The sequence below is a fragment of the Panthera uncia genome (genome assembly GCF_023721935.1).
Source record: "Panthera uncia isolate 11264 chromosome C1 unlocalized genomic scaffold, Puncia_PCG_1.0 HiC_scaffold_3, whole genome shotgun sequence".
In the NCBI taxonomy this organism is placed as follows: domain Eukaryota; kingdom Metazoa; phylum Chordata; class Mammalia; order Carnivora; family Felidae; genus Panthera; species Panthera uncia.
In genome coordinates this window covers 93,558,557-93,571,354 of record NW_026057584.1, presented here as the reverse complement: position 1 = coordinate 93,571,354, position 12,798 = coordinate 93,558,557, and the positions used below count along the sequence as shown (strand labels likewise).

At 38.3% G+C, this 12,798-nt stretch overlaps 1 protein-coding gene across 2 annotated transcripts in view; it reads right to left on the bottom strand.

Moving 5' to 3' along the window:
• MAP3K19 (mitogen-activated protein kinase kinase kinase 19) overlaps positions 1 to 12,798 on the bottom strand; it is a 62,629-nt gene that overhangs the window by 28,635 nt on the left and 21,196 nt on the right. The window contains exons 4-7 of one of the 2 annotated variants that reach the window (XM_049616178.1): positions 11,537 to 11,691; positions 9,237 to 9,352; positions 7,084 to 7,199; positions 5,211 to 5,372 (exon numbers count right to left, since the gene is read on the bottom strand). In XM_049616178.1, coding sequence (XP_049472135.1) covers positions 5,211 to 5,372; positions 7,084 to 7,199; positions 9,237 to 9,352; positions 11,537 to 11,691 — 549 coding nt within the window. The remainder of the gene's footprint in view (positions 1 to 5,210; positions 5,373 to 7,083; positions 7,200 to 9,236; positions 9,353 to 11,536; positions 11,692 to 12,798) is intronic. The other variant, XM_049616179.1, reaches the window with a different exon arrangement.

Sequence of the window (12,798 nt, the reverse complement as noted above, 5' to 3'; positions counted from 1 at the left end):
TCTCTCTCTCTCTCTCTCTCTCTCTCTCTCCCCCCCTCTGCCCCTCTTCCCCACTTGCACTCTCTCTCTCTTAAAAAAATTTTTTTTTTGTAATAAAGCATTTTCTATCTCCTGGCAAAGGAGGTACCCTGTCTCAGACCATCCTGGTTGTCAGTGGCAAAAAAGAGATGGGGGCTGGTTCACCCTAATACTAATACTAGACTGTTGTGAATTTCACTGCTTGCTCTTTTCTGCATTTCAAAAATTCTGTCACTGTGTGGCAAATTTCTTCTCCTTTCCATGCAATTACAATGGTTGGGGGAGGTGTTCTCTTTTTAGACTATATAGAAATACAAAAAAGCATTTTTAAAATGCACTAGAGTGGTGCCTGGGTGGCTCAGTCGGTTGGGCGTCCAAGATCAAGCCCTGTGTCTGGCTCTGTGCTGACAGCATGGAGCCTGCTTGGGATTCTCTCTCTCCCTCTGTCTCTGTCTCTCTCCCAATAGTGCTCGCTCTCTCTCTCTCAAAATAAATAAATAAAAATTTTTAAATGCAGTAGGAAAAATCTGTCATCTTACAAATAAAAAAGCAAACACGATTAACATAGAAATAATATTTCATCTTTTTCCTAAGTATTTAAAAATACAGTTGCATCACATCTTATTTTGTCCAGCCTTTTCACTTAAGGCAAGTACAAATTACATAGCAATTTACTAAGTAAACATCATTTTAATGTAATTATAAATTCTTTCTCTCAACAAGTATCTATCAGAGGGTCACAACAATGTTTAGTAAACCCCATGAGTCTTACAATATAAGCCCCATAATGCTTATTAGTCAGTTTTTAATTCTTCATTATTACACATAGTGCTGTGGACACCCATGCAATTAATACCCAAATTTTTATTATTTCTTTAGAGTAGGTTTCTAGATATTGAATTATTGATCCAGAGAGTATGAACATTTTTAAGTTGTTTTACACATACTACTTTAAAAGTAAAGTTTCCACTTAATGCTTACACTCTACCAGCAGTTCATGAAGGTGTTTCACTACATCTTCTCCCCGATTTATCAATTATCATCACTTTTTATTTTTAGTACTGTAATTTATGGAAGTGGTCATCTTGTTGTTTGAATGTGCACATTGTGATCAGTAGAAAAGTTTGGAGACAGTTTCACATGTTTATTGACCACTGAATTTTTCCTTTTAATAGATATAGTCTTGTTCAGATCCTTAGTCTGGGAACACTCTTACGAGACCTCAAAATATATTGCTACCATTTCATATAATTACAGTGATTCAATTAAATTTTTATGATAAACTTTGGCAAATAGCAGCCTTCATGTGGCAGTGTTAATATATAACTGGGGGGTGTCTGGGTGGCTCAGTCAGTTAAGTGTCTGATTTTGGCTCAGGTTGTGATTTCACGGCTCATGAGTTCGAGCCCCGCATTGGGCTCTGTGCTGACAGCTGACAGTCTGGAGCCTCCCTCAGATTCTGCATCTCCCACTTTCTCTGCCCCTCACCCACTTGTGCTCTGTCTCTCTCAAAAATAAATAAACATTAAAAAATACACACACACACACACACACACACACACACACAACTGGCTCTCATGTCAGGTGTCTATGTTGATTAATGAGCTGTGATCAGTCTCAACTGCTCAGTTCATTTATTAGTTGGTCCTTTAGGAAAGTTGAAAGACGCAGAGTGTGGGCACACCTACCAACAAAAATCCATTTTGATGACTAGCATCTACACATGTAGGGTCAGACACTCCTCTATGCAACTTATATATATTAAATAATTTAATCCTCACACCAACTGAAGGTAGGAATTATTGTTTTCTTTTTACACATGAGGCCCAGAGAGGTTAGCCAGTGGCAAAGTCAGGATATACACCCAAACTCTGAAGTCTGGTTCCAGAGCTCTTAACCCCTCTGCTTTCTTGCAACCATGGAAAGTTCAAAACAAAGAATCTCAAAAAGAATCAGAAAGAAAAGAATCAATAACGGTAAGCAAAATTTAGAGAAAGGATACTGAAACCTAATTTATAAGTTTTGCATGGGAAAAAATAAAAGGTATGTGATACCTGCTAGTATCTGACAAAAATTTCTTCCATAGAATAAACTGAAAAACCGTAAACATCACACAAACCCAAAAGGATGTAGGGAATAATATATGTTTTGAAGGCTTATCACGGAAACGAAGACTCTAAAACAGAAACAGCTCTGGATTCTCTAATTTATTTTAGAATGCTAAATATGAAAGACTTTAAGATGTACTTGGGTGCCACAAGGACAACTGAAATAATGACACTCAGTCATGAGTGAAGAAGAGAAAATATTAGAATAGCACATCCCCAGTATAAATGGATTTCATAAGCCACTGACAATGATGCAGGAGGTGACAATAGACTAGAAAAAGTATAGCATTCTAATCAGCAAACAACAGAATCTCAAACATACAGAAAAGAGGCATAGAAATCATACATAATTAAATTTGGAAGGAAGAGTCTCTTTACATGAAAGGAGACTCAATTTCAAGTACTGTGATTGGGAGAGGCTGTAAAGTCTCTCAGAGGCACTCCTACAATCAAGGCAGCTGCTTATATTTGTAAACTATGAAAACCTATTGCAGACCACCAAAAAGAAAAGCAAGCTTTCATTTAAAGAAAAGAAGTGAAGGATGACCTTGGGTTTTACAATTTAAACCTTAGAGAAAGCACTAGAGATGAAAAGACAAGTTCAATAGTCAGAGTCTATTTCTCCCTCAGAAATGAGTTCAAAGTTATTTCAACCATAATAACAAAAATATAGAGTGAGGTTCAACAAAAGTTTTTAAATTGCATGAAAAAAATGTACTAATATAAAGGGATGTTTAGTCCTTTTACAAAAGAGAATTACTTAAATATGCCACAAAAAACGAAAAGCAAATGTGTTTTTGTTTAGCAATTTCTAATGCATAACAGTCACTTAAAAATTTTTTTTTTAACATTTATTCACCTTTGAGAGACAGAGAGAGACAGAGTGTGAGCAGGGGAGGGACAGAGAAGGAGACACAAATCGGAAGCAGGCTCCAGGTTCTGAGCTGTCAGCACAGAGCCCAACGTGGGGTTCGAACCCATGAACTGTGAGATCATGACCTGAGCTGAAGTCGGACGTTTAACCGACTGAGCCACCCAGGCACCCCAGTCACTTTTTTTTTTTAGTTTATTTGTTTATTTTGAGAGAGAGAGAGAGAGACAGAGAGAGAGAAAGAGAGAGAAAGAATACGAGTGGGGGAGAGGCAGAGAGAGAGGAAGAGAGAAAGAATTCCAAGCAGGCTCTGTGTGTCAGCAAAGAGCCAGACTTGGGGCTCGATTTCAAGTACTGTGAGATCATGACCTGAGCCAAAACCACGAGTCAGACGCTTAATGGACTGAGCCACCCAGGAGTCACATGACAGTCACTTTAAAGACTGATCTCTAGGTATTTTATTTCAATTACTATGTAATATTAGTAACCAAAAACAACACAGCCTTTACGGTTGTGACAAAACCTGCTGCGTAGCAGGGTTTCTCAGCCTCACCACCTATGACATTTGGGGATGGATAATTCGTCATTGTGGGGCTGTCCTGTGCCCTCTAGGATGTTTAGCAGCATCCTTGACCTCTACCCACTAGATGGCAGTAGCACCTCCACCCAGCTGTAACACCAAAAATGTCTCCAAATGTTGCCAAATGTCCCCTGGGGACTCTCTGTTGAGAACCAGTGTACTAAAGCAACTGTGGTTTGGTTTTTGGTTTTAGCCTGTTTAAAAAAGTTGTAAAAGAAAAATATTCAAACAGTATGAAATATGCTATTGTTTAATATTAAAAAGTAGTAATAATAGTATTAAAAATAAACATTTCTGGGGCGCCTGGGTGGCATAGTCGGTTAAGCGTCCGACTTCAGCCAGGTCACGATCTCGCGGTCCGTGAGTTCGAGCCCCGCGTCAGGCTGTGGGCTGATGGCTCGGAGCCTGGAGCCTGTTTCCGATTCTGTGTCTCCCTCTCTCTCTGCCCCTCCCCCGTTCATGCTCTGTCTCTCTCTGTCCCAAAAATAAATAAAAAACGTTGAAAAAAAAATTAAAAAAAAATAAACATTTCTATTCTACCCCATCCCATCTCATGCCCGAGAGGAGTCTTTTTTTTTTTTTTTAATTGTTTAAATGTTTATTTATTTTCGAGAGAAAGAGAGAGACAGAGAATGAGCAGGGGAAAGGCAGGGAGAGGGAGACATAGATTCCGAAGCAGGCTCCAGGCTCTGAATCCTCAGCACAGGGTTCAACACAGGGCTCGAACTCATGAACTGTGAGATCACGACCTGAGCAGAAACCAAGAGTTGGACACCCAACCAACTGAGCCACCCAGGCGCCCCAGAAAGAGAATCTTGAGCAGGCTCCATGCCCAGCACAGAGCTCAGATGTGGGGCTCAATCTCACAACCATGAGATCATGACCTAAGCCAAAATAAAGAGCACGATGCTTGATGCTTAATCAATTGAGCCTCCCAGATGCCCCACCATTACTTTCAATTTAAGTGTAGCATACTTTCAGAAAGTGCATAGATTCATGAATGTTTATAAACTGAACATAATTGTGAAACCAGGACCCAGATCAAGTAAAAGAATTCTTAGACATGATGTAAGAATTAAGACCCATAAAAAATAGATAAATTGGTTTTCATCAAAATGAAAAGCTTTGGGGGGTGCCTGGGTGGCTCAGTCAGTTGAGCATTCTGCTCTTGATTTCAGCTCAGGTCATGATCTCACAGTTCGTGAGATCAAGGCCAGTGCTGGGCACTGTGCTATCAGCATGGAGCCTGCTTGGGATTCTCTCTCTCCTCTCTCTGCCTCTCTCTTGCATGTGCTCTAACTAACTAATGAACCAACTAACTAAATAAGAAAAACTTCTATTCAATGAAAGACCTGTTACAAAGGTGAAAATAACAAGCCAGTTCTTCTATTGACTAGTAGAAAATATTTGCAAATGACATATCCAAAATATATAAGGGATTCTTTAAACCCAACAGTAAGAAAACAAACAATCCAACCAGAAAATAGATTAAAAATTTGAACAATTCATGCTGATGGGGAATAAACCCATAGAAAAATGATGTTCAACATCAGTCATTAGAGAAATGGAAATTAAAACCACAATGAGATACCACCATACTTCTACTAAAATGGTTAAAATAAAAAATACTGACACTGACAAATGATGGCCAGGATACAGAGATACTGGATCTCTCTTCATTGCTGATGGGAATATAAAATGATAGAGCCACTCTGGAAAACTGTTTGGCAGTTTTTAAAAGGGTTAAACATACATTTGCCATATGATCCAGTATTTGGATTCCTGGACATTTATCCTAGAGAAATGAAAACGTATGTTTATATAGAAATCTGTACACAATTGCTCATAGTAGCTTTGTATATAATAGCCCAGAACTGGAAACAACCCTAAATGTCTCTCAACAGGTGAATAGTTAAGTAAACTGTAAACACCTGTGCCATAGAATACTCCTTATGCAAAGAAACTTGGTACAACTTGGATCTATCTCAAAAGCATTATGCTGAGTAGAAAAACCAGTCTCAAAAGTTTATACATATGAGAATTCCTTTTATATGACAGTCTCAAAATGACAAAATTATGGAGATGGGTAACAGATCAGTGGTTGCCAGGCGTTAAGGATGGAGGAGGGTGTGGCTATTAAGAGGGCAGTAGGAAGGGATTCCCTTGGGGTGACAGAACAACTTTGTATCTTGACTGTGGTGATTCAAGGGATAAACGTCAAAGAACAGTACACTCAGACACATGCGCAAACAGAAAAAACAATGCATGCAAATACTAGTGAAATCCCAGCAAGGTCTGTAGCTTAGTTAATTATAATGTGTCAGTGTCAATTTCCCAGTTTTGACAACCTGCTAGAGTTACGATAATAGTTCCCTTTTGGGGAAGCTGGTGAAGGTTACACAGGACTTCTATGTACTATTTTTATAGGTTCCTGTGAATCTGTAATTATTTCAAAATAAAAAAGGTTTTTTTAATTAAATTTTTGGTTTTTTTTTTCTTTGTTGTTTTGGGATGATTTTTGGAAGGAGAAAAGGACTCAAAAATATTTACCATCTCCAAAAGTCCTCATTATTTATTATATTATAGTCCACACCTCATTAACTTTGTAAAATAAATAATTTGTGGCCATATTGTTTTCTTACCAACAAAATATAGAGCAGCAATACTTTTACCTGTCTGGGCTGTGTTAATTTTTGTAAAAATTTGAAAGGTACAAATGAATACACAGCACAAAGTCATCTCCAATTCTCTCCCTATAGGCAACAATTGTTACCATGTTACCAGTTTGTTGTATATCTTGGGTATTGGTCCACAGTTTTCTATGGATTACACTGTTACTAGTACTGTTACTGTACTGTGAGGGACTTCATGTGGAGTCATTCATCATGGTGGGGAGCCGGGGGTGACCCGGGCCAAGAGGAGGCACCTTCTTTGTGGTACCCTGTGATGGATTTGACACAATCAGATGAGTGATCTTCTCCTTTTCCACATGAACACACATAAACACAAGCTGCATTTTATTATTTAGTATCAGTTCAACTGCAACAATATTCTGCGGTATTAGATACATACACACAAAACGCAGGAGACTCTGAGCTGACTAGCTAATTACAGCTCTGAGATTAAACTTGTGGAGCACTGCCTTATTAATTTTGCTTTTAATTACCTTATGATTACATTTAGAAATAAATTATGATATATGATTGCTGTAAAATATTCAAGCAACACACATGAGGTAGTAGATGGAGTAGGTTATCCATTTTTTGTTAGTTTCTTTTTTTATATAAGTTTATATATTTATTTTGAGAGAGAAAGTGAGCAGGGAAAGGGCAGAGAGAGAGAGGAAGAGAGAGAGGGAATCCCAAGCAGGCTCCTCACTGTCAGTGCAGAGCCCAACACAGGGCTCAAACTCGCATGACCTGAGCCGAAACCAAAAGTCCAACACTTAAGAGATTGAGCCACCCAGGTGCCCTTTGTTGTTAGTTTCTTTAAAGAGAACATCTTACCTCACTGCTGCTGATACTTTGCAAGATTATATTTTGGTTTGTAGTAACTGTCATCCTATCAGTTGGAGAAGAGTTAGTATCATGACAAATATCAAGCAATGATTCAGCATGTCTTTCTGCCAAAAGAAATAGAATAATGTGTTTTGATAAGACTTATCTCCATCAATTTCATCAGAAGATCTAGCTCTGTGTTCTAAGACTGGTTCCATTCTGTCAAAGATTTTCCTAAAATAGTGGTCTGGGATCCTGATGAAGCTTTAGGCAATACTTTTCACAGGGAAGGATGTGAGTGAGGATAACAAGAGTCCACAGAATGGATGTGTTTTTGTTTTTGTTTTTAAGTTGGGCAAAGCTGCCAAGTGAAACCCCTAACAATGGGCTGGAAATTACATTTGCTCTATAGTTACCAAAGACATGGCACATTTTCTGTGTAGCAGAAGTCACATTAAATTGGCAGAGTTCTGAGCACCCATGAACTCCCAGTTAGTTCCCAAGGGACAGTGCTCTCTTATATCATCCCCCTCCTGCTATCGTGACTTCTTCAAAATAAGCATGGGCTCTTCGATGAAAATGTCTTTCTCTTCCAATGGCTTTTCCATTTATTTTGTAACTGATACAAAATTGCACAAGATTATCTCTACTCAGATCGTCCATTTCTTCACCATATTTCCTCTCTGCAATCTATTTCCTGCCTCTATCTCATCACTGAAACTTCTCACTTCCTTGCCACGTCTGCTTTGTAATCTCTTTTCCAGTTTGACATTGTTTCCCTTTCCTTGCTTCTTGTAACTTTCTCCCAATCCCCTCCTCTCTCTCTCAGCGCCCTGAGTCCCTGTGTACATACCACCCTCTAACTGTGGGTACACCTCCTTGGCTTGACCCCTTGCAGTTCTCCCACCATCCTCAATCCGCCAGGGATCTTACCTACTTCCAGGTCCTCACAGTCTCCTTTTTGTAGTGAACTCCCAAACTAACATACCAACCCACCCCTTCCCACAGGCCTGTCCAACAGAAAATCGCTACTTGCAAGTCCCAAGGTTCCGTCCAAATGCAATGCTTTAGAACCCATTGCCTTCTATATCCTCACCAAACCAGAGTGGTCTTCTATTTTATTGATTGCATTTCCATCTCCCCACTTCCCAGGGCTGAAACTTGGGAATCATATTTAACTCAACTCTCTCAACTTTTGTCTCTCTCAGCTTTACATCACTAAGTTATGTGAATTCTTCTTTCACAATAGCTCTTAGGCTCACCACACTCAGCACCTGTCAGGCACACTCCCACACCAAGCCCAGGACTCTTCCTGGTTCCTGTCACCACACACAGGCACTTCTATAATTTCTTAATAGAGCTCCCTGCCATGAGTCTCTTCCTTTGAGTCCATTCTTCACAATAACAACAGCTTAAATTTCCTAAAACATGGTTTTCATCATTCCCTGGCTTAAAATTCTTTAGTGACTCTGTTTTATTGGGGGAAAAAACCCCTTCATTTAATGAGTATTCAATGGACCCAGTTTCTTTATGTATTTAATTTCTAGTCTCTTATTTGCCCCTATGATAAGTGAGGCTCATTTACAGCATGATGCCTCTGCTCCACAAAATTAAATCCCACTGTTTTTCAAAGACCAGATTGAATCTTACCGCTTTCATGAAACCTTCCTGGGAACAGCCTTGTTCCCTGCCTAGAAGTTTTGAATAAAAACCAATCAGACCATAAAGTCAAGCAGCTTTCACAAGGTCACATATTGCTCAGTGGTACTTCTTTCTTTCACTTTTCTCTGTGGCTGTTTCTGTCTTTGTTTTCCACCTATATCAAACCTTCTCTCTTGTTCTCTTCCTTCCAAATCTTACCCAGCATTTAAGGAACATAGTAAGTCCCTTCTCCTCTTTCAAGCTCACAACAAGCACTTTCTCTACTGACTTATGTGATGTGTCCCTTACCCTATTGAACACTTTCAGGAGTTTGGACAATGTTTTAGATTTCTTTACAACCCTTAAGGGTACCTAGCCTTGGACCTTCTATATAGTCACCGATTAATAAATAGTTGTTGGCTTGATTTCTTTAAATGAATCCATCAAACACATGTAGAAGAAAGAGTTCTAATAAGGCTTTTATAGTTGGGGAGCTTTGAAAGTGGAATAGAAGTATTTACCTGGTTTTGGCATAGAGTTCATTAGAATGTCCAATAACTGCTGTTTCCTAAAACTATGTATTTGCGACACATAATGTATTGCTGATTTTCCACTAAAATCACAGAGTTTAGGATCTCTAGGAAGAATAGAATTAACATAAAAATTATTTAGTTAAATCTATTGAAAAAATATGAGAAGAAAAACATTGACATCAAATAAACAAAAGTAATCATGTGCTTTGGGGCTAACAAGAATGATTTTAAAGTGTATGAGATAGAAAGTGATAATTTTTCAAGATTTTAAATTAAAGGAATATTCTGTATATCTTATTCCCACTCCATCCTAGAAGTATTCCAATATTTGCAGAAAATGTCAAACTTTGGACAAAACTTTTCATAATTCTTTAATGACGAGTAAATCAAGTAAGGATCAAAACTTCTTGATAAGCTGTTGTCTTATTACAAATAGCTGACTTGCTTAGTTTTTTCTTTCCAATGAGTTAAGCTTGCTTTCTTGATAGTTTTTTTTTTTTTCTAATGCTAGCAGCTAGCCTTTTTGCCAGTCAAAACTGTAGAATAGAATAGAATCTCTCTTGAAAAGTAAGCTGGGGGCACCTGGGTGGCTTAGTCATTAAGAGTCCAACTTCGGCTCAGGTCATGATCTCGCAGTTTACAGGTTTGAGCCCAGCATTGGGCTCTGTGCTGACAGCTCAGGACCTGGAGCCTGCTTCAGATTCTGTGTCTCCCTCTCTCTCTGCCCCTCCCCTACTCATGCTCTGTCTCTCTCTCTCTCTCTCTCTCTCTCTCTCTCTCTCTCTCAAAAATAAATTAAAACATTTTTAAAAATGTAAAAAAAAGAAAGAAAGAAAGAAAGAAAACTAAGCTGATATGCTTATTTCACAGGCTCTTGGATGAGTGGAGCGAACTTGTCATAAAGTCCCTCTGCATGACCTCTTCATCTTTCTTCGCCTTGCCCTGTGATTGTTAAGCCTGACCAGCTAATCTCAGGGCTCCTTGCAATAGCACAAATATCCTCTCCATGTTGCACTGAATCTGAGGATTAGATAGATAACAGCTCAGAGAGATTCAAAGGGCCAATAGTAAGAGCCCTATTGGCAGATTATGGTGTGGGAAATAATGATTACACTTTCTGCACTGGTCACATTCTGGGACACAGAACATGTTGAGCATGGTCTCCAACCTAACAGCTTTGAATTTGAATCTTTTTATTGCTATAGGACTGGGAAATGTTTTATCCTCTGAAAAAATAACCCCTTATGAGCTTTTCTCCATCAAAGGTCATGATTCAAAAGAAGTAGGATAGGACCAAGAATCAGGGGACTGCCTCTGTCTTGATAAGTGGCCTTAAGCAAGTCACTTAACTCCTTGGGACTTCAGTTTGCTCATTTGCCTTGATTAGTGTTTCTCAATGTGGCACTTTTTGATTTCCTATATTCTGGACCCCACTCCAGGCCTACTGAACACCATCTCTGGGGTGCTGTCCAGTACTCTCCATGTTAAACAATCTCTTTAGTTGTTTCTTAACACTAAAGTCTAAAGTAGCTTCAAACTTCCATCTTTATCCTATTATAGTAACTGGTCCTTTTACAATAGCTCGTGTTCTTGACTATGCTTTTGTTCTTGAAGCTCCCTTCTACTTTTTTTTTCTTTCCAAAACAAAATTCATATGAAATTCTGAGAAAGAGCTGCCCATCTGTTCTTATTGGATGATATCTAGGTAACAGCATTAGGACACTGAAATTCGAACATGAAAAACTGCTTACTAACCTACTGATTTTTTTTAAAAGTCAATTGTTTACTTCCCCTTCCCCTAAAAGAACATGCTGGCATACAGTAATTTTTAGATAATTAGAAATCAGTATTATAAATTGCTTTTGATAATTGACAATGCTTTCTGAAATAATTAGTAACATGTTGGGGGTAAGGAGCTACATACTCAAGGATTATCTGACATTCTAAAAAAAAAGAAGAAGAATTATTTGACATTCTTCGTAAGTACGAAAAGAGTATTTACACAAATAAAACAAATAGTCGATATAATAAAAATAATAGATAGCAACATCTAACATTTGCACATTACTTTGCAACTGCTGAAGTCCCTTTTATGAACATGAATTTGCATTCAATATATAAAATTTTTTTAAGATTTTATTATGAAGCAATTTCTATACCCAATGTGGGGCTTGAACTTAACAACCCTGAGGTCCAGAGTTGCATGTCTCTAAGTTTACAAGTGACTTCTGACAATAACAATGACATAGACTCTCTTCCACTGGTGCCAACTGACCACTCATACTCACGCATGATGCCTGAGGAGCTCAGACAGAACCTCCACAGGTCTGTAGACTGTTAACATATCAAGACTCTCAAACAGATCCACATCCCTTACAGCCAGCATCAGAGGGGTCAAGCCATGTTGGTTTGGGAAATTTATATCCAGGAACTCTTCAGATGCCTTTGAAAACATGAAGCTTTATTTTTATTATGTTTTTACTATTTATACTAATCTTTGCATTTTCCTTGCTTAGCCATATTCTCATTTTAACTTCAATACATTCTTTTTCTGTTGTTGTTTTAAGTTTATTTATTTTTGAGGTGGGGGAAGGGGAGAGAGAGCAAAAGACAGAATCCCAAGCAGGCTCCATGCTGTCATCACAGAGCCTGATATGGGGCTCTGGCTCACAAAGCATGAGATCATGACCTGAGCCAAGATCCAGAGTCAGATGCTTAACTGACTGAGCCATCCAGGCACCCCAGCTTCAACACATTCTTTCTCAATATCTATATTGATGAGGAGCTGATGAATTGAAAGAACACAGGCCTGAGAGACAGACCCGGGTTTGAATTTTACCTCCTTAAGCTGATTATTTAACCTCCCTGATAGGATTATATCAAGGGCACTTGATAAGATCACCCTGTTAAAATAAAGGATATCCAGTTAAACAATAATTTTCACTGGCGACACAGTAATACCAAAAAATTTATTTGGTATTTATCTGAAGTTCAAATTTAACCACGTGTCCTGTATGTTTGTTTCTAAAATCCAGCAGTCCTACTCACTGACCTTCAGAGTCCTCAGCTCTAGAGTAGGAATAACAATGTCTTCTTTGTGGAGTTGTTTTGATGATTGGTGATAGAATATGAAAAGCACTGAGCAGAGTGTTTGACACATGCTCAGTAAACATTTCTGGAATGAATGAATGAGTTACAAAAATAAGGCAGGTGTGTGTGTGTGTGTGTGTGTGTGTGTGTATGTATGTATACACACACACACACATATATATACACATATAGTCAAACGCAGGTGGATATACAGATGATATTTGTTGTTTTAATGAAAGCAAAATTTAATTTGGATAATTCAGAACTGAAAAACCACTGTAAGGCCAAATTATCCAAACTGTTTATTTTATTTACCAAAATAATTTGCTACTTTCCATCTCTATTTCACTTTATGCCATGTCAGTATAGTCTTGTGTTTCTACCTCAGTTTCTCTAGGGACAAACTAGAGATAATGATATTACCTCAGAGGGGTGCTATGGGAATTAATTAATTTTTTTT